This window comes from Carassius auratus, unplaced genomic scaffold (assembly GCF_003368295.1).
Source record: "Carassius auratus strain Wakin unplaced genomic scaffold, ASM336829v1 scaf_tig00032050, whole genome shotgun sequence".
NCBI classification, from domain to species: domain Eukaryota; kingdom Metazoa; phylum Chordata; class Actinopteri; order Cypriniformes; family Cyprinidae; genus Carassius; species Carassius auratus.
The window spans coordinates 55,300-82,891 of NW_020525971.1; the positions used below are offsets into that span (position 1 = coordinate 55,300).

The following is a 27,592-nucleotide window of genomic DNA, read 5'->3' on the forward strand; positions in this document are numbered from 1 at the left end:
AAAAACAATGGTCCAGAACGACATGAGGTGATTAAAAAATGCTATATTTTTTATATTTTGGGGTGAATTATCCCTTTAAAATAGGCATATGTTTATTGGATTTAAAGGAAATGTTCACATAAAATTAATATTTGGAGAGATTTTCGGAATAGCTAATAGCCACATAAAGGTTCTGTAACACCTTATTTTAAGGACCAATTCTCATTATTAACTAGTTGCTTATTAGCATGAATATTACTAGAATATTAGCAGTTTTTTTTGTACTTAGAAAGCAAATTCTAATGCCTTATCCTGCATAATCATATTTTAAATCCTTTAATCCACTCCATACATAAACGTAACATATATTAATAAACAACAGATTTGTAGTTTTTCCTAAGGAATCCTTAGTTGATAGTGAATATGTGTTCCCTATTCTAAAGGTGGGGGTGAGTGAATCATTTTCCCAGATCTGCACAAAGCTTGGAATCAATAACATTTTAACACCCATCATCTGTCTTAAAGTGACGGGTGAATATTTGACAGTTAAAGAGAGATTGTAACTTAACTAAATATATTGTTTTCTTCTTTTTGTTCTACAGATCAGACAAGAATATCTGGCCAAACATGCTGTCAGTGATTGCCAAGGGTATCTACGTAGAGCTTAAGCCCCTGAGAAGTTATCTGTGGTCCTGACAGACTGCAGACATGACCTGACAGTTCATTATCACCCGTGGAATGACGTCACACGCATTAGTGTGAAATTAGTCTGTGCAGTGTCTCCTAGTGTTGAGAACCCAATTTCACATTCATTGTCCTTAAAATGAAAAGTAACACTCAAAACACATCTGTTTTACAGAGCTATCTATAGGAATGGTAAGAAATATGAAAAGATCAAAAATAGCTTACTGTTTAATATGATATTGTATTTCATCAACAGTGCACTGCCATATGGAGAAGAAAAAACAAATTACTTGATGATTTCGCCACTGGGTCATGCAAGAAAATCCCTCATTTAAATGTTTTCCCTTCATTCTTTGTACTGAAACTACATAGTAGTTGGTTTTCTAGGTATATGTGGTTTTCAGTTAAGACGGAGAACAAATATACTCCATGTTATGATGCAACACAAATCTTTACTACATTGCTCAGTGTGACAGTTGACTCTGGGAGCTCTGGGTTCTTTTTCAAACAACACATACAGAACTCAGAAACAGACAGTACAGCAATGAACCCGCTATCTTTTACTTGTTATTGTAGACAATGAAGGAAAGTACCGATTATAGAAGTCTGATGCATTTTGTCATTGCAAATGCCATTATTCTGCAAATTCTCACACCAAATCCATGTAAAATCAGCTATTGTTCTGTAACAGTTCATGAGTTCCCTCAGGAATTTCAAATACGTTAGCAGTTTTAGATTTATGATTTAACAATTTAAATAAGTTCAAATAAGATACTTAATTTATAACTGATTCTCCTTATAGCAACTTTGCAGCTTACGGTATGCTTTAAAACACATCTTTCTTTTTTTTTCCTTTTTTTTTTGTGCAAATTTCGCATTTGAGGTTTGACTGTGTATAATGTATGTTTTAGAACAAACATAAATGTCTAATTCATATAATTTACTCTCATCCTTATTATTACTTTTGTTATTCAATTAACCCATTCGAAATTCCAACAGGAAACCATGCCGAGTTCTGCCTACAAATTGATGTCATGATTAAACAGCTCTATTGTCATGGCATAGTAAGTGTCTACAGCATTTGTTTATAATTTTAATTTTTAACAATAATACCTCATTTTGTTTGCATGTACATATTCATAGACATTTTGTCTTTTTTTCTGGTTAGTTGAGTACGGTATATATATGGAAAAAAATAAATAAAAAATGAAATCATTCAATATAACAATATTATAGCTGCAGGTTTGATTTCTGCTGATGATACCATGCTACAGTCTAGCTTTGAAAGATTGTGCATATGTGTCCTGACACCAGAACATTTACATTACATTTATATGGATCTGTGCTTCCTACATCCAACACAATATGATTTCTGAGGTTGTGTGAGCAGAATAGAATTAGTTTAAAATAAGACGGTCTTTGAATCACAATCATTTCTTTTTCCATCCCTAATATTTCTGAAGGCTAGCACACTGTGTGCTTCATTGCACAGATCCAATTAATTATTCATCCACTGCAAAAATGATGTTGTGATACCTGTCTGGGAAAAAGAGCTATATTCTCGAAATAGTACATCCAGAGCATCTGTTTATGGACAGCAACAGTGGAACAGAGGATGGCGATAGACATTAGGATATTAATGAATGTTATTCTTGAACTTGTGCAAAATACATGATCCTAATTCCAAAAACAGATGAAGCCCTTTAAAATAAGGACATGAAAGAAGCAAGACTGACAGAACTATTCGTAAAGAACACAAACAATCAAATCTCTTTTTCAGACATTCGAAAACAGATTCCCCCACAGAGTCTACTGACAAAATAATTGTTTTTGGAATTGACATAATGAACAGAAATGTATGCAATTAGTTATACACTGGATTATTATTAGTCGACACAGCAATCTGAAGACAGGTGAATGTACAGTGGCCTCAAAAAAAAAAAAAAAAAAACACACACATAGACACTTAAGACACACTTAAAAACATGTGAACGTCATTTTGTTAGAAAAAAAAAGTGACATTAGCAAACAAAGAATGTGGAACCTTTTTTTAGTACAAATTTCACATTTCTGAGACTTTTGTGTTGCTTTTTACCATATGGTCTCAAGGTCATTTTTCCGATTTTTAAACATCATTTAATTTAATTACTTGACTGAATTTAATTTTTTTTTTATTATATCATATAATTATTTTTTTTTCAAACCAAACAGGCATCTATTTGTGACATGTTGTGCTTTGCTTGGTTCAGATATTTTGTTACAACATATAAGTCTGACTTTAATGCTCAAATACATTTCTGGGCCGTTTGTATGCTTTTTTCAAATATAATCTTTTAAGACATGAATACCTAAATAATACAATGACATTTGTAGCATGTACTTATCTCCATCTCAGAGATATTGTCTTTAGTCACATTAAGGATATTATGTATCATTATATGTGAGTAGTACCATAATTACGCTAAATAAATGTAATCTTGCTAAGATCATAAGCTTTCTTTAAAGAAAAATAAATCTATATTTTAAACCCAAAACCTCAGTCCCTCAGTCAAAGCGTTCTTTGGCAGATCTGGGATGAACCAGTGTACCTGGTAGTTTGAGGGCCATTTTAAAGTGCGGTATTTGACACAACTATTCACATTAAGCTCTAGTCTAAACTTTCAGTTTCAGGTAATGCTTTCTGAAATCCCTCTAAGCTCTTCAAGTTATTGTTTCCTATCCTTATCCTATATCACATATTCTTGGCTGTATAAAGTTGCAACATCTGCATCACCTTGCGTGATTTATATAGCGATTATTCCTCATCATCAATTATCAGTGCTTGTCTGAACCATTGCTGTCGACCTGTGTTGATTTGGCACAATCAAGAAGTAGCACAGTTATATTTTGCTAACTTTATAACGACTACATGAAGGGAAACTCTACGGACATGAGGATTCAACGACACTGAAATCTCTACTGCAGGACAAGATCTCAAAGAATTTCCTCAAACAACTTAATCCCTGGAAGTCTGCGTACTAAGGCTTGCTTTCAGACCAAATATCCCTTGATTTTGAGGGTACTGTGTCCATACTGGTCACTTTGTTAGTGACCAGGTAATTTCTGCCAAGTTCTACCTGGTGTCTGTTCAGTCGTGCTGTTTGTTTGAGCTCTTGTCAGGAGCTGGCAGCTCTGAATCATACTGAAGGTCATTCAGCTCTAACCTCCCTCCTCATTCTTCGCTCTCCTCTTCGTCTCCTTTAGTGCCCTTGCTCCAGCGCTGAAAACAGTGGACGGTGGACGCCAGGAAGAAGCTGGCCATGATGGCGGCCACTGAGACGGAGATGCCCGAGAAAATGATGATGAAGAAATCGGTGAGGGTGAGGGTGATCTGGCACTCCCGAAAACTGTCCTGGGAGAGCTGGCTGAGAGGCACACGCCGTCCATCAGTGGGCAAAGAGCACTCCATACCCTCTATACCTGTAAAAGCAGCACAAAAACAGTATAACATAACAGTTTTTAGGTATATGGCACTATGGCATTTTTCTTTAAAAAAGTTAAAAATCAAAAAATCTTTGTGGTCTTCTGACTATACATTTTACTGCATGAGCTTTTGGGTAATAGTTTGCATTAGAGTGTGGGGCGGCAAATGGGCACACTGAGCTGCAAAAGGTGGCCCTGCTGATTCATAAAATGATAAAAAGGGACACCATATGGTTTCCAGGGTTGTGTGTTGTGATTGCCTTTTAAATTTGAATTTAAGTATAACTGAAATTCAAATAAATGTATACAAACTTTTAATTAGAAAAGCAAAAGTTTAAAAAAAAGTTTAAAAGCCTTAAAAATATTAATACTTTTATTCAACAAATATGTATTAAATTTATCAAAAGTAACAGTAAAGATATTTATAATGTAACAAAAGATTTATATTTTGAATAAATGCTGTTCCTATCTACTCAAGGACAAATCTTGAAAAAAAATGCATCACAGTTTCCACAAAATATTAATACAAAAAACTGTTCTAATAATAATAAATGTTTCTTGAGCACCAAATCAGCATATTAGAACGGTTTCTGAAGGATTATGTGATACTGAAGACTGGAGTAATGGCTGCTGAAAATAGTAATCACAGTAATAAATTAAATAATAAAAAATATATATAAAATATAATAATACAGTACAGAGTTTAAGAATGGGCTCCCTTTCAGTTCGGTGAGTGTGAGTTTGTCACGGTTTTTACGCTGCCTGAAGGAATACGGAGTCGAGGATAAACGGAATAAGGTTTTTAATATATCCAACACAGGGGATATCCAACATGGAGCACAGAGGTAGACACACGTAAGTAGCAAGTGAAGACCCGACAAAACAGAACTGAAAGGACAAGGCTTAAGTACAAAGGATAATGGGGAAACACAGGTGGATGGAATAACTAAATTAACAGGGACATGGAACACATGAGGAAGATAATAGACACACCTGGGAACTAATCAAACTAAACACCGAAGACACAAACTGGGTCACGGGCAAAAACACACTAAATGAGTCCAGGTGTGTGACAGTACTCCCCCCTCCCGGTAGGTGCGTCCTCGCACCGTAGAAACAACAGGGGGAGGCGTGGGCGGGAACTTGGGAGGAGGTTCCGGTGGAGGACGGACTCCCAGGAGGGGGCCAGCAGACAGGGACCACAGAAGGAGGAGCCAGGGAGGAGACGGAGGAAGGAGCCAGGGAGGAGACAGGAGCAGGAGGAGCCAGATGGTCCACCAGAGACCAGCCAGGACTGAGATCCAAGGTGGAGTCGACGGCGGGAGGAGCCATGGTGAAGGAAGGGTCGACGACACCAGGGGGCCGACAGGCGGAGACTGCACCGGTGGGTGAGGAGCCCAAGATGGAGCAGCACAGCCGCAGAGCCAGGGTGACGACGAGGATCCGGAGGGCCTAGGTGGAGCTGAAGGCTCAGGCGACCAAGGTGGAGGCGGGGTCCCGGCAGACCGCTGTGGAGCCGGAGTGACCGAGGATGGAGGTGGAACCGGAGGGAAGGAGGAGCCTGACAGAGCCGGAGGGATGGAGTGACGAGGTGGAACCAGAGGAGTGGAGTCCCGAGGCGGCGGATGGTCGACGACTGACCAAGGTGGAGCCGGAGGGACGAGGGAGCCCGGTGGAGCAGGTGGGATGACAGGCCACGGTGGAGACGAGGGAGCTAAGAGCCAAGGCGGAGCCGCTGGGTCGAAGGACCGAGGAGGAGTCCAGGGCTCGGAGGCTGGAGGCGGAGACAGGGCCTTAACACGCCAAGGCGGAGCTGGAGACTGGCAGTCCAGCGGCGAACCACCGCACCCCGATGGCGCGGACTGAGGGTGAGCTGCGGGACTGACTGGCACCAGCAGGGATGACGAGGAACTGGCTGGTCTAGGAGGAGAGAGGAGAAGGATGGGAGGAAGGACAGGAGGATCAGGACTGGACGGAACCAGCGAAAGAGGAGTAGAGGGACCAGCAGGTTTGGGAGGAGGCAGGAGAGGGAGGCTGGGAGGGAATACAGGAGACACAGAAGATTCAGGGCTGGGCAGAACCAGCGGTGAAACAGAAAAATCATGGCTGGGCGGAACCAGCGGAGACACAGAAAATTCAGAGCTGGGCGGAACCAGCGGAGACACAGAAGATTCAGAGCTGGGCGGAACCAGCGGAGACACAGAAGATTCAGAGCTGGGCGGAACCAGCGGAGACACAGAAGATTCAGAGCTGGGTGGAACCAGCGGAGACACAGAAGATTCAGAGCTGGGCGGAACCAGCGGAGATACAGGAAACTCGGGGCTGGGCGGAACCAGCGGAGAAACAGAAAACTCAGGGCTGGGCGTAACCAGCGGAGAAACAGAAAACTCAGGGCTGGGCGTAACCAGCGGAGAAACAGAAAACTCAGGGCTGGGCGTAACCAGCGGAGAAACAGAAGATTCAGAGCTGGGCGGAACCAGCGGAGAAACAAAACTCAGGGCTGGGCGGAACCAGCGGAGAAACAGAAAACTCAGGGCTGGGCGGATCCAGCGGAGAAAACAGAAAACTCAGGGCTGGGCGGAACCAGCGGAGAAACAGAAAATTCATGGCTGGATGGAACCAGCGGAAATGGAGCAGAGGAAATGACTGGAGGAGGTAGGAGTGGGAGACTGAGAGGGTTTACAGGGGAATCAGGGCTGGACGGAACCAGCGGGGAAACAGGAAAATTAGGGATTACCTCCATAGACCAGTCCATCAGATCCAGAGCTTGCTCCTTATGACCTTCAGAGACTGTATACAGCTCACCCTCAGTCGCAGGAGTGTGGGCAGGGCTTTCCTCCACGCCCTCGATCTCCACGAGGACTCCCACGATGCACGGTGTTGCCGGCTCACACACCTGGTCAGTCGCGCTCTTGAGATCCGGTTCCCTGTCAATGGATTGCTCGGGCTCTGTGGCTGCGGTGGGCTCTGGCTCCGTGTGGCGTGATGGTGGCTGGCTGGTCTCTGGGTCGGGAGTGGGGCTGGCGAGGTCCTCTATGGGGCAGATGGTGAGAGATGACCCATTTCTCGCCAGAGTCCACTCCACAAATGCGGCGAAATCCTCTCGAGGACCATCTTCGGACGACAACGCTCTGCATTTGGAGTTCAGGCTGGTGTTGTAGAAGGTGCAGAGCGCGCCGTCCGGGTAGCTGGTGGCATTAGCTAATAGGAAAAACTGTCTGGTATGGTCCTCGAGAGAACGTCCTTCCTGCTTCAGCAGGAGGATGAGGAATTCGGGACGATAGAGGGGATCCATAGACACTAAGAAAAGAAAAGACTGTGAAAAAACAAAAGCAAAACGGAGGGAAGAACACGCAGTTTTCTATTTTCTCTTTTGAGTTCGGGTCTTCTGTCACGGTTTTACGCTGCCTGAAGGAATACGGAGTCGAGGATAAACGGAATAAGGTTTTTAATATATCCAACACAGGGGATATCCAACATGGAGCACAGAGGTAGACACACGTAAGTAGCAAGTGAAGACCCGACAAAACAGAACTGAAAGGACAAGGCTTAAGTACAAAGGATAATGGGGAAACACAGGTGGATGGAATAACTAAATTAACAGGGACATGGAACACATGAGGAAGATAATAGACACACCTGGGAACTAATCAAACTAAACACCGAAGACACAAACTGGGTCACGGGCAAAAACACACTAAATGAGTCCAGGTGTGTGACAGAGTTAGAATTCAATTGTTAAACCCCACAGGAAATAGAAATGACAGAAGAAAATAATTACCTGAATTGTAACAAAAAAAAAAAAATATATATATATATATATATATATATATATATATATATTTATTTATTTATTTTTTTTTTTTTTTGTTACAATTCAGGTAATTATTTTCTTCTGTCATTTCTATTTCCTGTGGGGTTTAACAATTGAATTCTAACTCACACTCACCGAACTGAAAGGGAGCCCATTCTTAAACTCTGAATTTTGTACAACCCTGATATATAGACATGCATATTGTCTGAGTATCTCATACTAAATACACATCAGACAATAACGTTATGACATTAATAGTACAGCTTCATTAGTTTACATCCAAGGACTTTACAATTGTACTGTATGGCCATTCAGATCAGATTCATCTGACACAAATGGAATCCCTGGACTTGTTTTAAGAACTTTTTGAAAATTTAATATGGAAACGAAATGACAGGGGGCTTATGAGATGGCCTAAAATAGCTCTCATGTTTATTTATGTCACTATTTGACCAGGACAGGAGTCAGATTGTCAGCGCTCTCTTATTTAAAACAACACACACACACACACACACACACACACACACAAACACACATACGCTCTCAGTATGGCCCCGCTGATTCACTGCTGCGTGTTAATGAGACTGAATCAAGGGCACATAAGACTTGGGCACATCGACTGCACATAATCATAAAATCCACAGAGAGGAATATCCGACAACAGCTTTCAGCTGCACAGAGAAATATAATCAACTCTCATTATATAAATGTAAATGATATATTTGTGTATGTGAGTAGATGTTAATAAGAGTGTGATTAGAGTTTACATGGAGGAATCTAACAGAGAAAAAAAAGCATCTTCATCGAATGAGCGGAAAATAGAAAGAAAAAGAAAGACAAGTAAATGAGTTCTGAAGATGATATCAAGACAGGCTTGTTTTCTTCTATGGCTGATTGCTTAGACGCAAGAAATAAAACAGCAGGGGCATGTCATAAGATTCAAAGATGATAAACCAAGCAATGGGTTTTTCACTCGTTTCTCTCTTGCGCAGTCAGCACGTGCAGTCTCACAGAAGAATGGGAGTGATGACATGTTCGCTCTCATTGCCTTTAACAGCCAGGTCATCTGATGCACTGGAGCGTGAGGCTCTGTGTGGGAGATGTAACTATATCCAGAGCAAATTCACAGTTTGTGTGGGATATCTGCACAACGGCAGAACTGTGAATCTAGCTTCTCTCATTTTCCCCTTGCTCTGTACTGAAAATCACTGCAAACATTTTATACGGATTAACTAATATTTTACAGTAAATTACTATATTCAAAATGTTACTATGAAATCAGTGCACACAAGGTTATATTCACTCATAACATATTACAATAGGGGAATAACATAAGCCCTTGCATTTAACTTCTAAAATGATGTATATATGATATAAAACATTTAATAAACAATGATAGATTAACTATAATATTTAACAGAAACATACTATATTCAGAAATGTACAGTGGAATCAGTTCAACAATTTGGTGAAATATACATACAGTGTGACTGTAAGACCTTGCGCTTTATACTTTATTTTTAAATGTAATTAATTCACTGCGAGCTCTTATGGATATGCTTCCATATACTGCATGTGAATGGTGGTGAAAATTTTCACTCAGAAATTAATAGTACATTTTATTACATTTTTATAGTATTAATAGTATATTCATGTTAAAATATACTCCAGTGATCTGTGTACTATTCACAAAATCATGGGGAAAAAGTACCGTGCACCATGTAACAACATAATTTTTTTAAACCATATTTTCTTGTGTGTTATGGGAACAAATAGGTATTATGCATGGAATCAGTACATTTCTGAATATAATACAGTATTTTACAGTAAAAATATCAGAGTTAATTCTTCATTTTTAACTAATAATTTTGAATTTTTTCATTAATTATGTAAAGTATATTTTAATGAATAAACAATGCAGATCTAGCTGTGATACTTTACTATAAAATGCTATATTCTTTTACAGCAAAATGCATGCTAGGTAATTTTCACTCATAACAAAACATACAAAATTAAATTAGCACGATATATAGCATGTATAGCATGGAGGGATCCCACAATGTTCAACAGTTTTGTTTTTGTTTATTTACTTTTAACCCACATTTAACCATATGGGCCAAATTTGTTACTGACTGTCATAAATTATTTTTGTAATTTACCATATTACTGAAATTAATTCCATTTAAATGAGATACTGTGGTTTGACAAAATATAACAGTATGATAAGTAGTAGCCAGTAATATGCCAGTCACATTCACAGTAAGATGTTTTACAGTGTGAATTAAACTGATGTGTAATTTCATTTATAAAGATTTGATGTAACAATTAAAGCCTATGAAGACGTTTTAATTAAGGGTTGTCACAGTCATGGCCTCAGTCTCAGTCCTGACACCAGACAGCCTTGTGCTTTTATTAAACTCATGTTAGTTTCTGGCAACTCAGTTCAGAGGAAATGTTCGCAAATTACCAGTTAAAAAAAGAGGCATGCTGGCTGGTAATCATGGACAGTAAACTGATCAACTCTGCAGACCTTGAGGTTGTCAGGATGTTATTCACAGAACAATATATGTCTGATATCTGCTCTGGTGGCATTAGTCACCAGTCCTCCATGACAGCCACGACTATTCCTGACCGGTCTCTCTCACAATCATGATGCCTGACGTGTCATCAGCCCTTTACGATAGAGCACCATCATCACAGGTCGTGAGATTAACAACTTTTGCGGAGCTGTTGACAGATATTCAGCAGGGAACATTACAATGTTATTATTTGCACAGAAACTGGAGTGTATTTTTGTGTAAAATGACTAGCTTCCAAGATAAACACATTTAGCGGAATACATTTCCTGCAGGCATCAGGCATAAAATGTTGATATGATTAACTCACAGGTGGAAGTACCGGGGGAAGCCTAGCTCAGAGCAGGTGGGTGGATGTTACTGGAGCCAAATGTAATGGAAAACCTCAAACACTGGAGTGCTGCGTAGTTAATGTTTTAGATAATATATATATATATATATATATATATATATATATATATATATATATATATATATACACACACACACACAATTTCTGTTTAAACATTTCTTATTTTCTTGTTAAATAATCATCAAATTGGTTATTAAACTATACGTAATGTACAAAATACAGGCCTACAAAATATAGGCCTACATGGGCCTACATATAAACATTTCAGATTTTTTCTTACTTTTCATTAGGGAATTGACTTTAATTATTAACATAAATGTAATACACACATATTCATAGTTTCTGTCTAAATATATCTCTTAATTTTTTAAGAGACCAGTAATCATCAAATGTATTATTTGAATATAATGGTCCAAATGTATCTACATAATTTCTCTACATAAGATCTACATAATTTCAACATGTAAACATTAGTATTTGTTTAAAATAAATAAATAAATATGTATTTATTTATTTGCCTCAGTTTTTGTCAGGTAATAATTTTACATTGATTATTAATATATACAAAATATAAAAAATGTTCAAAGTTTCTATATCTAAATATTTTGTCTAAACATTTTGAGTAATAATATTTAAATTATGAAAAAATATTATTTGACAGTCTTATTTATTTTTTTTATTAATTTTCTTCACATTATTAAAGTGTTTTGTGTGTGTGTTGTGTGTGTGTGTGTGTGTGTTTATTTCCACTTTTATTAGGGATAACAGAAGGAAGAGGATGTGATGCAAGCCTGACTCAAACTCATATCACTTGCTTGAGTACAATGTTTCAAGTGCTGCAACATAGCTCTGACTGTAAATAGTTTTACTTTGTAATTTCCCCAGTGTTCTTACAGCATTGACATATGAATTTTTCTCCCATTTCTAAGTAATAGTCTGTATCAGTGCACTGATTTTCATGTCAGATTTGAGAGCAAGTCAGAAATGTGAGCTTGGAGAGTCCATGTGTGTCTTAATGTCAGGATAACTCGCTGGAGGATGAAGGAGATAAATAGCCTGTATTTATATTCACATAGCTTCGTCACACACTCATCGCTCTGCTAACTTAAGACAGTTTAAGAGGCTATTCTCTCTGATCATGTGACCCCCCACCTGTCTCTTCAAGTTAATGAATGTTGCTTAAGACTTCACATATACCTGCTTTTTTCTTCTATTTTCACCCTTAGGAGATGAGTGAGAGACATTAGGAGATTCAAAGAGAGAGAGAGAGAAATTAATCAATACTCAGTGTGGCAGGAAATATTCTTGACCTCAGCACATTGTGACCTGGATACAGTTACTAAATGATTTATTTCTATTACAGGTTACTGTACTTAAACGGGTGGCCTGGGCAGCATGCTATATTTCGTGGAAATGAGGTTTCTGAAATTTCAATCATATTTATGTGTCCTTTGGTGCACTCCATGTGCAACGGTTCAAGGAGATTTTAAACACTGCTTGAGATTTATATATTGTGTTGAAAAACCTGGCAAAAGCATCATGTCCCGAAGAGCCTGTGCAAATGTCCAATGTTTGTTTTCTGAATACAAAGTAGAATTTCAAGTTTATTTAAAGGAACTGCTCTACTAAGGATACTCTGATTGATAGTGAGGTGTCAGTATGTTCCCCTACCATAAAAAAGTAAGTTGAAAAGGAACAGTGGAGCAGCTAATATTATTCAGAGCTCTTAAAGGAGAGTGTTTGATTTTTATAACATTTAAAGACTAAGACTGAGTAAGAACATTTTAAAGGCAAAGCGATTAAAATGTAAAATACTACATGCTGGTTTTCACAGAATTAGATCAAATATAAATATATAATAGGTTTATACATTTTATAATAATATTATATTATTAAATATATTTTTTAATATAATTTTCTTTAAATAAATCACAGTCACAAATCTGGCAAAAATGTGCAATGAAAAATTTTTCATTTATATTTATAATACATACTGTGAACTACTAATCTAAGATTTGGGTTTTAATGTTATTAAAAGAGACTGTATTTACAAAGACTGCATTTATTTGAAAATACAGTAAAAGTGTCACATTATCCTTTAGAAATCATTTTAATATGCTGATTTGATGCTCAAGAAGCCGGTTTTATTTCTTATCAAAGTTGTGCTGTTTGATATTTTTGTGTAAACCATGATATTTTTTTCTGTATTATTTGATGAATCGAAAATTCTAAAATGTAAACAAAAACAAAAAAATGAACAAAAAAAAAAAGAAAAAAGAAAGAAAACCTACACTGTGTTATACATGAGGTGTTCAAAACAAAGCTCACGACTAAGTGTTCTTTTAATAATCCACAGGAGAGAATTGGCACAACCAAACACAAATCCAAACTATAGCAGACAAAAGGAACATAAGGGAACACAGACTTAAGTAATAGCAAAACCACGTCCTCGTACCAACAACAGTCCTGAGGAGGAAGGGTGGGTTCAGGAGGCGGGTGTGGGGCAGGCAATGGAATGGGAGCATAGTCCACAGGACCAGGGCGGAGTGGATGGAAGGAGGAGCCAGGGAGGAACCTGGAGCAGGAGGAGCCAGATGGAAGTCCAGAGGCCAGCCAGGATAGTGGCCCATGGTGGAGTCGATGGCGGAAGGAGCCATGGTGGAGATATGGCTGACCCCACCAGGGGGCTGACTGATGGAGAGTGAGCGGATGGAAGATGAGCCCATGATGGAACTGAGCAGATGGAGAGCCAGGGTGACACTGAGGATCCGGAGGGCCAAGGCAGAGCTTAAGGCTCAGGCGACCACGGTAGAGGTGTGACTCCGGAAAACGTTGCGAAATGACTGAGGATGGAGGCGGAGATGTAGGGAAGGAGGAGCCTGACAGAGCCAGAGGGATGGCATGGTGAGGCAAATCCAGAGGAGTGAAGTCCCGAGGGGGCAGATGGTCAACGACTGACCAAGGAAGAGCCGAAAAGATGAGAGAGCCCAAGGTGGAGCCGATGGGTTGAAGGACAGAGGTGAAAGGAACCAGCGGAGATACAGGAGAACTGGGTAATAGTCCAAGCCAGTCTATTAAGTCCACTTTATTATATTGCATTTGTGTCAGTAAATCCTCCTAAATATTACACATTACACTTTTAAGTAATAGAAACTTAATTGGGAGAACTGAAACAGGTGTGGAGCTAATTAATTCAAAAACCATGGAAACAAACAAGGCAGGAGAACGGAAACACAGAAAACTAAACCAAAACAGATCACAACCATATAACACTGACCCCAAACTTTCTTATGGTAGCTTATATTAATTTATTTCAGCAAGTACTACACAAGTTAAAGCAACTAGTAAGATGACATTATTTATCCACACATTTTTTTTTTTTTTTTATTATTCTTATTATAACGAAGGTGAAATTTAATGTTTTCACATTAAAAAAATATTGAGAATACTATATGAAACATGCAAAATGGAATAGTTACTTTGTTCATCCTGCCACAGATTAGTGGCTTATTAGAGGAGCTATAAAACATATAAATATGGATATTTAAGCTGAATGACATTTGTTACAAAATGTTACTTCAGGTACACGTTAACACTGCAAACTGTGTAAAATGGACTAGGTCTTTTCACATAATGGGCTGTGAAATCAGAGCTGTGAACACTCAAACTGGTCAGATTCCCGGATAGCACCAAGAGGCCCAGAGGAAAACACTCGCTCGCTTTTAATGAGAAAATCTGAGACAAGCTGTGCCTAGACGGTGTCAGGCTCTCTCTTGTGAGTGTCAAAAGACACCGACACTGTTCTGTCTAACACGCGTTCGGGATAGCTGAGATTAATCAAGCAGATTTTCTCTGACCTTTCCACCTAAATAAGTTTTTGCTACGGGGAGTAAGCCTGATTCTGTCAGTTTTAACATTTAATATGACCCTGTTATACACCTGAGCGATGCTGCTTCAAATATGATAATGCGCCACATTCAATTGTCAGTACAGCAGGCTTTAATGAGCCACATAGAAGATCACACTTATTCTTTCTAAAGGACTTCTGGAGGGCCAAAATAGTTTCTTTCTTATTTTATCCGTATTTTACACTCTAAATCCATGTCTTATTGACAATTTCACATATATATATATAATTATTTCTAAAGGACACTAAAGAGTGAAGACACAGCTTGACCATCACTTTCTAACATCACATCACTTTCTATTGTAATATTTCTAATATTATTATGTATTTTCAATTAAATGAGTGCAGTCTTTGCGTCCGTAAGATACTTTTGTGATACCACCTCAAATGTATTACTGTTATTTTTAATTAAAAATAATATATATCTGGCCTGTATATCCACACTGAAATTCCTGAATTTATTGTAATTTACTTCTCCCCATCTAGTGAACTATAGTATGCAACAATTAGGTATACATATATGCAACATATATGTTAGGAATAGTGACGAGCGAGCGATTCGAATCAGCCCAGGTATCATCAAGGTGATGTTGGCACTTGATGGATTACGTTCAAAATTAGCATCTGGTAGAGGAATGAATGCTGCAGTGTAACACACTGTCTTGCCAGTGATTGATTTACCTGGCCGACGTGAGCCTGATATTGGAGTCTGGCATCGTCCCCATCTCTAACTCCATTCAGGCCATTGACTGTAGACGCATGAATAGCTGGTGTGCATTTCAGCATATTGACAACCTTGCCTGACCTCAGCTTAACTCTAGCTTTACTCTCTACCTTGTAATACACCGCAGAGATATTCAAGGGCTCTCTTTGAGGGTACAAGTATGTGCTATTTGATTGAGCTCTGACAATAGTGCTGTTTTGCGCGTATTTGCATTTAAATACGAAATCAGTGTAAAATATGGAGCACACAGAGAGGTCAAGGGGAGGTAGAGAATTAGCAAGCGAGAGACTCATATTATAGTAAAGAAGCTCTTGGTCCTGTGTCATCAGGAGCCGTGTGTGACTCATTCTAATCAGGAGGGGTTTCCCTCATACGGGGGTTTGGTGACGTCACAGACACATGGTATCGCTCTCAACAGTGCGCTTAGACATACTTTGGATGCCATTTGCAGACCATACGGTAGATTATTTTAAGCATACAAAAAATAGACGCTATCGCACTTACAGAAACATGGCAGCAGCTACACAGCAGACAGGAGTGAGAGCAGAGCATTTTGCATGCATTTGAAAACACAACTACGTGCTGATAATTTATTTAATCTCTATTATATAATAGGATATATGCAGAAAATGCAGCATGCCACTCATTATACATGCTTGGACATGTCAGATGGTGAGAAATTAATTCCATTATAATGTCTTTAGGTTTGTTTGATTTTTGACCTATTTATGTCCATCTATTTAGTTGAGTCAAATTTTGATCTTGATGTGATAAATGTCTAGACAGCTATAGTATAGACTAGACCTGATAGAAAGCTGACAAAAATAAAAGACATATGAGTCTTTTATTTAAGATGTTTGTTATATATGGAATTTATTTTCAATAATAATGAACAAAACTTTATAAAACTGAACGTAACTTTTTCAGAAACTATAAAAAAATATGCCATTACAAAAGAAGAAAAACACTATGAAACTGAAAAAAAAAATGAAATCAGTCGCACAAATTTAACAGGCTCTTCAAATATGCTTCATTCTTTGTCAATGTTTTTGTCAATGATTCGTTTTTCGCTAATCATGGATTCTAAATTCATTGCCACAGATTTCGCTTACGTTTCGCAGTTTTTCGTTTGGTGTTTTGACACAATCCTCTCGTGGGGGCGGGCTTAACAGTGATCTACTCTGATTGGATAGTGAGCTTTTGATGGACAGGTGCTCTCTGGAAGTACAGACACCACCCAGTTCATTTTTTTTTTTTTTTTTCGTTTTCGTTTTTTTTTTTTTTTTTTTGTAATGGCATATTTTTTTATAGTTTCTGTTCAGTTTTATAAAGTTTCGTTCATTATTATTGAAACAAATGTCATTCCATAGTTATACACATTGACTGTGAACCAATAAGCTTTGGGTCATTGTTTCAACCAGGGAACATTCTAATATAATGTTTACCTTGACTTAAAGGTGCTGTAGGGAACTTTTGTAAAAAATATATTTTTTACATATTTATTAAACCTGTCATTATGTCCTGACAGTAGAATATGAGACAGATAATCTGTGAAAAAAATCAAGCTCCTCTGGCTCCTCCCAGTGGTCCTATTGCCATTTGCCGTTACGGACCGCTCCCGGTAAGAAATCAACCAATCAGAGCTGCGGTCCGTAACTTTGTTTGTGTTCAAAATGTAGAAAAATGTATATAATAAGCGAGTAAACCATGAATCCATTTTCCAAACCGTGTTTTTAGCTTGTTCTGAATCACTAGGGTGCACCTATAATAAGTGTTTATATTCAGACTTTTTTAGATACCGCAGCTTTTAAGGTAAAATACATACGCTCAAAAGACATATTTAGGTTGAATGACATGTTCATCTCAAGCTAAGGTTAGTTCATAAGGTTTTGGTTAACACATCTTGGGTGGAAAGAGCTGCTTGTAAATCAGTTAAAACGAGTCCCTTCAGGCTCCTGTTACACTGGTCAGGGCAGTCTGAGGTCACAGGTGATGTTAATTATAGATGTGCTTTGTTCTGTCTTAACCATGAGCAGTGATGACAGTGGTGGATCATGTTTACACTTGTTCCCCTCGTAAAAGATTTATAGGAGAAGCTGCCTCTAGACTGCAAATATCCCCTGAGGACACTTTGTGAGCAAAGTCAATCTATTTTCTTAAAACTATACTCATGTTTCAGAAAGTTTTTCCAGGGAATTCATAGAGGGCGAAACTTAACAGGGAATTTGTGTTCTTACAACCAATAAAAGCAAAGAAAGTATTTTGAGATAAATACAATAAATACAATTATTATAATTATCATTATTGTCTATGATTGAGATTCATACGATATGCATTTTAAATTTATTTCGACATACAAAAATAAAAATAAAAAAAATAAAAATAAAAAAAAATAAAAATAAAAAAAAAAGTTGGAGAGAATGGAGGGGTGGACAACACTTCTTACCCAACTATTTCACTTCACTGATCATTACTTGATTTTCATGTTGATTTTAAACATATAGTTAAAAAATAAAGTTGAAGGTCAGTGTATAACACCTGTTCTCTTTTTGAACTGTCTGGTTCAAAAGACACCCCTAGTGACTAGCTCTTTGCCTTCATCCACCAGACACAGTTCAAAGGTCACAAAGAAAAGGACTTATCCATCCATCCATTATATCATTACATCAGCCATTATCCAGTGCAGCCCCCTCTGCCAGGCTGCCTAGTCTGTGCTCAGGGCGTATGATCACATGGGCACATGGGAAATCAAAATGTGTGAAAGCGAGTACCAGCACAAACAAGCAAACAGCAAGTCTGCACTGGCTACACACCAGCCACGATAAATGCAGCATACATGACTTCAATAAATATCAATATATATATATATATATATATATATATATATAAATATAAATATATATATATATATATATATATATATATATATATATATATATATATATATATATATATATATATAAAGATACAGATAAAAAGACTGCTTAATTTATTAACTTTTTATTTTTGCTGCTGCTGCTGTTTCATTAATATTAAGGTCACTATAGACCTACAGTAATGTGCGGATATAGTAGTGACACACATCCCAAACTGTATTTCCCCAAACAGTTTATTCACTTAAGACATAACTTAATGTGTTTAGAGGGGTCATTTGACATGATTTCAAGTTTAATAACTTTAATTAAATTAAGAATAATTCAGTCAGTAATTATAATTAGATTTTTGTGAGACCTTAATTTTTGTGATTCAAAAGGGCGAATTATGCAGAAATACAAAAAAAGATGTATTATTTTCTTTCTTTCTTTTCTCTTTTTTTTTTTTGCGTTGGATTCAGTGATCGCAGAATCGCGGAAAAACTGGAGGGACTGTCTAACATTTCATGCAGTTTACTGTTGACAAACATGATGCAGCAAAACAACTCACCACGAGATAGCATGTAAAATGCAGTTAGGCTATTTGTCTTTAAAGTGGAAGTGAAGAAATCAGTCAAATTTACATTATTTAGTTAAATTGTTTTATTATTTAACTTACTGTATGTACTTAACAGTGGCAATTGTAAATAAATGCAACTACTTGAAGACCCACCAGACACATAACATGGGCCTTCACCGTTCCCTCTCTCTACAATTGCAACAATGGCAATGGAAAAAAGTGAGACGACACATACGGTTTTCTTTATGTTTAGTCTCTGGTCATTAGTTAACTTGTTCCCCAATTTCTGATTAGGCGGGCATGCATGTGAAATCTTTAGACTTGTAACCAAACCATAATCCATACCAACAAAAGACAATAGTTTATTTAAAGAGCCACACAGATGGGAAATCAAAAATTACCTGTATTACAGTGTATGATGTAGCTGTCCATCAGTGTAAACAATGTGCAAAGTAATTAAACCAAAAAGTACACGATTTATAAAGTTATTGGCTTCTAAAGTAAGGAGTCGACTCTGAATCGCTGAAACGAGTCGTTATAGATTTCAAATATTTTGCCCATCTCTATGTACGTCACTAGGAACACTTTGCATAATAATCTCCGCCTACCGTCTCTGGAGAAACGGAACTCTGAGCTGCCCCACCCCCACACAGACGCTCTGGTTGGTGTGAGAGCATTGTGTCGAGGAGACAGTGTGTTTTTAATTGTAAAGGCAAGTTTGTTTTATTTTCACTGCCAAAGAATGAAGATCAGAAGAACCAATGGCTAAAATTCATTTTTACCACAATACCAGAGCAGTACAACAAATCCTTGTTGTGTTCACAACATTTCACTGATGACTGCTTTTCTAATCTCGGTGAGTACAAGGCGGGATTTTCAAAGCGTTTGGCCATAAAAGAGGGTTCATTACCAACTTTATTTAGAACAACGAGCATCTCCGAATCACAACGCGAAGTATGATTATGAAGTTATGTGTCTGTTTTCTCCCGAGCGTCTTATCAGTATGTGTGCTGTCTGCAGCCTGTCTGCGCTGATCGTCATGTACAAACACGTCATTAAAATGAAGTGTAACAAGTGCTGCTAACAGATATTCTGTGATAAAGTAATCCATATGAAAACAACGCGATGTCTGTTTTTCATGTCTCCCTTCGTTATATCTAATGTGACCACGCCCCCGCGCTGAACGCGCTATTCAGATTCAAACTGAAGCGCGCGGCTTGAATACGCACACACAGAAGAAAAAGCAGCGAGACTGTTCAAGTTTTTTATTTTACTGTTTGCTTCGCGATGAGAGGAATAAGACATAATTGACCCTAAAAAGATGCTAACGCATTGTTTACCATGAAGTTGTGTGCGGAACAACCAATCAAAACTGTCAGTTGACCAATCAGAACACAGTATGCTACCGAAAGGTGGGGTTTAAGGAAACTGAATCTTTTGAACAGCTTCGCGCGAACCGTTTGGGGATCTCCGAGAATTGAGGTAATTTTAAAATTATATTTTGACCAAATGACAATGTTTTTAAACCTTGGATGGATTTAAACCTATTCTACAGGACTTAAAAACAGTGATAGGAAGCTTCAAATTTTCATCTTACTGGCTCTTTAACCTTTACTGATATGAAGTGCAAGCTGCAAATGCCAGCATCTTTGATGATTGTTTCTGTCCATTCTGCTTGTTTTATTACACAGCTGACATTGTTCTTTAAAATAGTTATATATTTCTATTTTTATTAAAGTAGAAATCAGTTTACTAACTAAATAATGTAAACTTGACTGACTACTTCACTTTCTTTTTACATTTCAAGATACTGCCCTTGAGTTTTTGTCTCCTATTTATATAGCTATAAGCGATATCTCACGATTGCTGTTTGTGTCCTGAATAGCACAAGTGCAAATGTGATTTTAAACAACAGTTCAGTAAATAATAAGTTAAGAAACATTTAATTTAATTTAAAAATAAATAAGTTAATAAACAAAGTGATAGTTCACCCAAAAATAAAAATTCTGTCATCATTTACTCACCCTAAAGGCATTTATGGAATATAAAAAGAAATAATGAAGAATGTTAGTAACCAGAAGAAAAAGAAGAATCTGGTTAACAATGACTATTAATGAATAAAAATACTGAGATGTTAGAATTATTCTCTTTTATGTTCCATTGTTTAAGTTAGGCCGTTGTAGCCTAAATGTCTATGTGTAATACATTTTATGTTGAATAAAAGCTTTTATATTATCTGTAATATTTGCTTGATTCTTTATTTCTTTCTTACTTTATTTTATTTCACACAATAATTGCTTTAAATTATCTTTTGAAGTTATTTTCACAGGAAAATTTGATTTGCGATAGTCTTATGCTCAAAGATAACACAATAAATCAAACAATATATTGACCTGTAAAGCCACTTTTTGGAATTAAATTTTGTCTTTTCACGCTTATATTAATCTGCCACTAACAATTACTTTGAAATACCAATAAAATTATTAACAATTTGGAAACATTTCTCAACAAATATTGAAATGTGGATTTAATCAAAGGGTTAGTTCACCCAAGTATGACATTTCTGTTATTAATTAGTTTCAAACCCGTAAGACCTTCGTTCATCTTCGGAACACAAATCAAGATTTTTTTTTAATGAAATCTGAGAGCTGTCTGACCCTGCTAGACAGCAATGCAAATGAAATGTTCCCAAGTCCAGAAACATAGCATAGAGATCTGTGAGTTAATCCACGTGACATCAGTGGTTCATCTGCAATTATATGAAGCTAAGAGAATACTTTTTGTATGCAAAAGAAAAAAAATAACAGGGTGATGCGGAGGAGAAAAACTGTTAAATAAAGTTATTCAAGATGCTGATTAGACAGCATGATTATTGCACAGGTGTGCCTTGGGCTGGCCACAATAAAAGGCCACGCTAAAATGTGCAGTTTTATCACACAACACAATGCCACAGATGTCGCAAATTTTGAGGGAGTGTGCAACTGGCACTAATGTCCACCAGAGCTGTTGCCCATGAATTGAATTTTCATTTATCTACCATAAGCCATCTCCAAAGGCATTTCAGAGAATTATAATCTGCGTGAGGCAAATGGTGCCATCAGATACGGACTGGTTTTTCAGGGGGCAAAAACAAAAGTGTTGCATTTATAATTTTGTTCAGTGTAATTTAATTACAATCTTTTTAATGTTTGCCAGTAAGAAATTAAGTAGAAATGACCCTTACTTAGTTATTGTACTATCATAATCCAAACAAGCAGATGACTTAAGAAAAATGCTAGGGAATAACTCAATTTAGTTATTTTAGCGACATCAGATAAAAACGTTAATTGCAGGATCTAACATAGCCTAGAGGAACGGTGAGAGAATAATCTACAGTAATATTTTCAGTTTCTAATCCAACAGTTTCTATCCCTTATCATTTTTCTCAAGCAGCTAGAAATAGAAGAACTGAAAGTTCCTGCTGCTAGGAAATCCATCTTCTAATTAAGGGGATAATCCACGGTGAGCTCTGATGCTGCAGAAATGCATTCACGTATTGCGTCTCTGACCAACACAAAGCATCTTGGGTGAGATCAGAGGTTCAGCTGAACAGTTCAAGGGGGTAATAAACCATTACTCTGATATGAGAAGAGAAGCTAATGTTTACTTGTTTTAAAACTGTTTTCCTAAACCTCGAGTCAGAACATACAGTTTCTCTAGAAGCTTCTATCTTTCCCTGGAGAAAATGTATCATATCTTAGACTAGAAATGCGACTCACCAAGTATTATTTGCTGTATTCAAATCAATAACTGCAGTGGTAGCTGATTAGATCACAACACATCAGTCACTAAATCTGAATGAATTAGTGTGATACTACTCATTCATCATATCAACGTAAGTGAAGCCCATCTCTAGACAGATAAATAGCCTGCGAGTACTTGCTGTCCATGCACAGTCCAGTCATCTGTTTTTGTCGGGTCCAAAGGTCATTCTAGGCTGTTTGTAGTTATAACCAGCTGCCTCTCTGACTTCTTCGAGTCATTAGAGATCACTGATGCAATAAGAGGAAAACATGAGGTGAGGTGTGCACTCTTAACTGAATTTCAGAGTGCATCTACGGCGGGCCTGTTGGTGGGTACGCCGGAGGCTTGGATTTGCTTTTGGCTTCAGCGTCTGATGTTGATGCTGATGCTGATGTAAGCTTGGCTCCCTTCTCTCATTCAATTCATTATGACCCTCTAATGACTGCTTTGAAAGCCCATGATAAATTTATTTGTCGGAGCCACTGAGGGATGTCATATTTTACCCAGTGCACAAACTTCTTTTCAATGACCGAATCAAAATGTGCATTAGCAAATACAAATGCAATGAAAACAACCCATTGATATGGTAATCAAGATGATTTTCTGCTTACTGTGGCTGAATCATCAGAAGCTTTTATTAAAAACTAGAAGTTTCACGAGACTCATGAGTGCTGTCTTTTATTAGCTGTTGCGTGGTTACTCCCCACAAGCAGCTCTTAACTTCTCCTTGTACTAGTAAGGTCATGTTCGTATGTAAACAAACAGTGCTAGCAGCTCAGCTAAATGACACATAATGGAGCTCTGGGGCTGCATAGTGTTTGCCCATTAGACATAATGTTTGTTCAGAGATATCTATTTTCCATTTTATCCACAGGGAAGTGATGATAAGGAGTGTATATACAGTTTCAAGTAAATCTCCCTGTCCTCTTGCGGAATAATATAGCATGTAGATAGATGGAGCGAGATAAGATCATTTTATTCACCATCTGATTTATGGGGTTTACTGCTTGTGGGTTTGCTACATTTTTAAAACATTTATTTGAACAGAATGCAACACAGTTTTAGTGGTAATGTTGTAAATCATGTATTGAAGAAAATAAACAGATGATGACTGAATGTTTGTGATCTATTTTCGTATTTTATTTCAGCTATTTTATTTGTAAGAAATATATAAAGCACCTATAATATGTCTTTACTATTCAAAATGCTGTAAAACAAAATCTCTGTATATGATGATTTTCCATTGTGACCCCTCTCCTGAGAATGATGGACTTTCTCTCTTTCTCTCATTCTCAGTCTCACAAGATACAGTATGCTATGTGTTAGACTAGATATTATTTCTGAACATCTATCCTAGAATAAGCAGCTTTTTTACACTGAACTACCCCTGTTACTATACCATGGTACAGTGAGGGTATTATTATGTTGTATCATATTATTGTTATGGTTAAAAAAAAAAACACTAACCTGATAATACCATTGTACACATCAGTACACAGTACTCAGGTCATCATGGATTAAATAACAAAAATTAAAATTCTGTCATCATTACTCACATTTATGTTGTTCCAAACCTCTTTTTTTTCTGAGGAACATAAAATAAGATATTCTGAAGAATGTTTAACTGTTCTTGTCCATTATGTGAAAGTCAGTGGGGTCTAAAACAAGACTGAACCCCACTGACCTCCACTATCTGGATGTAAATCACTTAGACATTGTTCAGAATTCTCATTCTTTTATGCTCCATAGAGGAAAGAAAGTCATACAGGTTTGGAAAGATATGAAGTTGAGTAAATGTTGACAAGATTTATATTCTGGAGTGCACTATACCTTTAACCTCTGTGAACTCTACCACAAACTAATCACAGATCAGCATGAACAGTTATTTCCATCACTGTAACCCGAATGAACAGCAGAGCAGCATTGCAGTAAGAAAGTTCCCATATAAATAGCACATCCATAACCGGCTGATATATCACACACAAGCACACTGGCCAGGCAGGAATAAGCAGGTGTTCGGCATGCATAGCATGTATAAAGATCACAAACAACATTCCCATGCGGAATGCAAACGTGAGCTGTTTCTAGGATAAGGGCATCACTGCATATTTAGAGGGGTCGTACAATGTGTCTGCGCTGTCCTCATTTATCTGTCATTACTCTGGAAATCTCTTTTAGTCATTGTGGGGGTGTGAGAACTAATGTGAGAGCTAAATTTAGATCAGAGGAAGGGGTCCCTTGTTTAATCTGGAGTAATATAAATAGCAAAGAATCCTGTCATACAGTAACATTATGCAACAGATAGACCAGGTTCAACAAGCTATAATAGTTGATGTCAAATTCAAAGACTTACCTTTGGGCAGCTTGTGACTGTTTTCCACCAGCCAGGTGAACAGGTTCGCAAAGTTGCAGTTGCACACCCAAGGGTTGCCCTCTAACCTTACTACCCTGAGGGAGGGCAGTTGGCTCAGGGCACCCACCTGTAGCCCAGACAGGGCATTGCGTTCTAGTTCTAGTTCACGCAAGGAGGTAAGACCTATGAAAGCATCTTCGTTGACCATGCTCAAATATGGGTTGTTCCCTAAGCGCAACTTAATTAAGCTCCGTGACTCCCCAAAAGTCCCTTTGGGGATCTCGGTCAGGTTGTTGCAACCGAGGTCCAGGAAAACCAGCCTGGAGGAAGTGCTAAGTGTGCCCGGCTCGATGTTTGAAAGTGAGTTGTTGCGGAGGTCCAGGTAGACCAGGTCACTGTAGAGCACGAGGAAATCTGAAGGAATCCGTGGGATCCAGTTGTCCGCCAACAGCAGCCTCCGCACATCTAAGGGGATCTCGTCTGGAAGACGGGTAAGTCCGCGCCCGCTACAGTCCACAGTGTGAGGGTCTGGGCAAAGGCAGGTTGTTGGACAGTTTTCCCCTTGAATGAACAAAGTGAAGAAGAACAAAGCAAGGACAGGCTGGAGCCGGCAGACACATGGCAACATGGTCAAGAAAGACGGGGCAAAGAGAGGGAATGGGGTCAGGGGTAAAGGGATGAGGGTCAGAGGGCAGGAGACTAGGAAAGGGGAGGGGAAAGGGAAATCGAGAAGAGAAATAGAGGAATCAGTGCCAGCGCAGAAACATCCTGCCTTCCTGGGCAAGAAATCTTAAGGCTTGCACATGGAGTGGCTTGACCAAGACGCGAACGTTGTTTTCCAAGAGATCATGTAGCAAGCAGCCCTGGAGTGATGAGCAGACTGCTGGCTATGAAGGCACAAGGGGAGGAGAGATAGCGAGCTGTGGGAGGGAGTGCAAAATAATGAGAGACTGAGAGAAAGGGGTGGAGAAATCAGCAGACAGAGGTAAACAGAGACCAGAGAGGAAGAATGAGTGGAAAATCAGAGGCACGGACAGACTGGCAGTGTGGAAGAGGAGGGGTGCTCTTCCAGCCGCTCTCTCGCAATTAACCCACGTTTGATCGAAGCCTGGTGGTCTGACACAAAAGGATTCAGCATAGAGAGGCTCTGTCATGGTGAGCAAAGAGTGAAAATGTTGCATCCCTCCATTTGTCTCTCAGCTGAGCGCAGGAATGACTGCTCGACCGGCGGCTGTGAACATGACCCTTGGCACTTCGGAGCCGTTGTAACTGAGCTGTCATGGTCCTAATGAGGAGAATTCCCACAGAGAATTAGGTGCAAGGCAGCGGTGTCCTCTTCCCAGCTCTCTTTTTCCTCTTATTATCTCCCTTTCGTCTGGCTGCCGCGTGCCGTGCGATGCCTAGGCACGACTGTGTGTGATGAGAGGTTGTACAGCACGGTTTTGCAGCTCTGTTGCTATGGTGAGGACATCCAAATATCCACAATGAAGTTGTCTGCATGCAGATTAGGGACAGGCGTGGGGAACGGGGGAAGTCTATCGGCATGCTGGCTCACGGACTCCACTGCTTTTGTCCAGTGTTGTCTTTGATGTTTAATATGGAGGGACGGCGACCATACACTCAACATGTGATGTCATTTCCTTGTGAGATAAACTGTCACACAATTGCAACATATTTTAAATGTATTTATGTTCTTATACTCTGTAATCAATACTGTAAATCGCTTCTTCTACATTGTAAAAATCTATTCTGTATGTCAAGGAATCAGAAATGCATTTGGACCTACATAAGAGATTATAGTAATTATTTTGTCTTGACCTTCATATGTCATAAATCAATTTCAAACCAATCCCAGAGTTTTTCATAAGTGAGGTACTCAAAGACCCATCCCTGTTTGCATTTTACTTTGCAGATGTCAGTGCCAAAGTTAATTATGGAAGTTTCTGGAAGCAAAGGGCATGTCTTCATTAATTTAGCTATCACCTTGTCGTTCACTCAATCACTGCTGCTTAGTAAAGGACATCAGGGAGGAGCTAGACAGTGTCAGACTCTCACACAGCTCCTTCAGCATCTCCAGACAGGTAAATGGAATTAGGAAAGCTTTGGTCACGACACAAAGAAAACCAGGAAATTACAACATTTTTACAGGTGAAACATGGCAGAATGGGGTCACAAAGCTATCAGTCTGCAATCTAATTTGAAAGAGCTGTGACCAAGAGTGAATACTGTAATTTACAGCTCACTGCTTTGTGCACTTGTCCAGAATAAAGGCAGGCTTTAAAACATCTTGAAGAAAGATATTATCTGTGTGTGCCAGCCTCCCTCTTGAAGACAATGATCTTAGCAACTTTTTATTTTCACATTGAATTGAACCTATAAAATACAGACAGGATCGAAGAATCAATGCAATACAAGGAAAGCAAAGAAGTATCTATAACCAGTGTTGTGGGTAACGCGTTACAAAGTAACGCGTTAGAGTACTCTAATTACTTTTTTCCTGAAATGTGTAACTTAACGCGTTAGTTT

The 27,592-nt window shown here is 38.3% G+C and overlaps 1 protein-coding gene across 1 annotated transcript; it reads right to left on the bottom strand.

The window, feature by feature from the left end:
* Positions 1-1,194: 1,194 nt before the first annotated feature.
* Positions 1,195-26,671, bottom strand: LOC113080800 (leucine-rich repeat-containing protein 38-like). The gene is made up of 2 exons (XM_026252851.1): positions 25,067-26,671; positions 1,195-4,122 (listed from the first exon to the last, which is right to left on the bottom strand). Exons 1-2 carry the CDS (start codon positions 25,692-25,694, stop codon positions 3,875-3,877), a joined length of 876 nt encoding a protein of 291 aa, XP_026108636.1. The 5' UTR covers positions 25,695-26,671; the 3' UTR covers positions 1,195-3,874.
* Between the last annotated feature and the right edge of the window lie 921 nt (positions 26,672-27,592).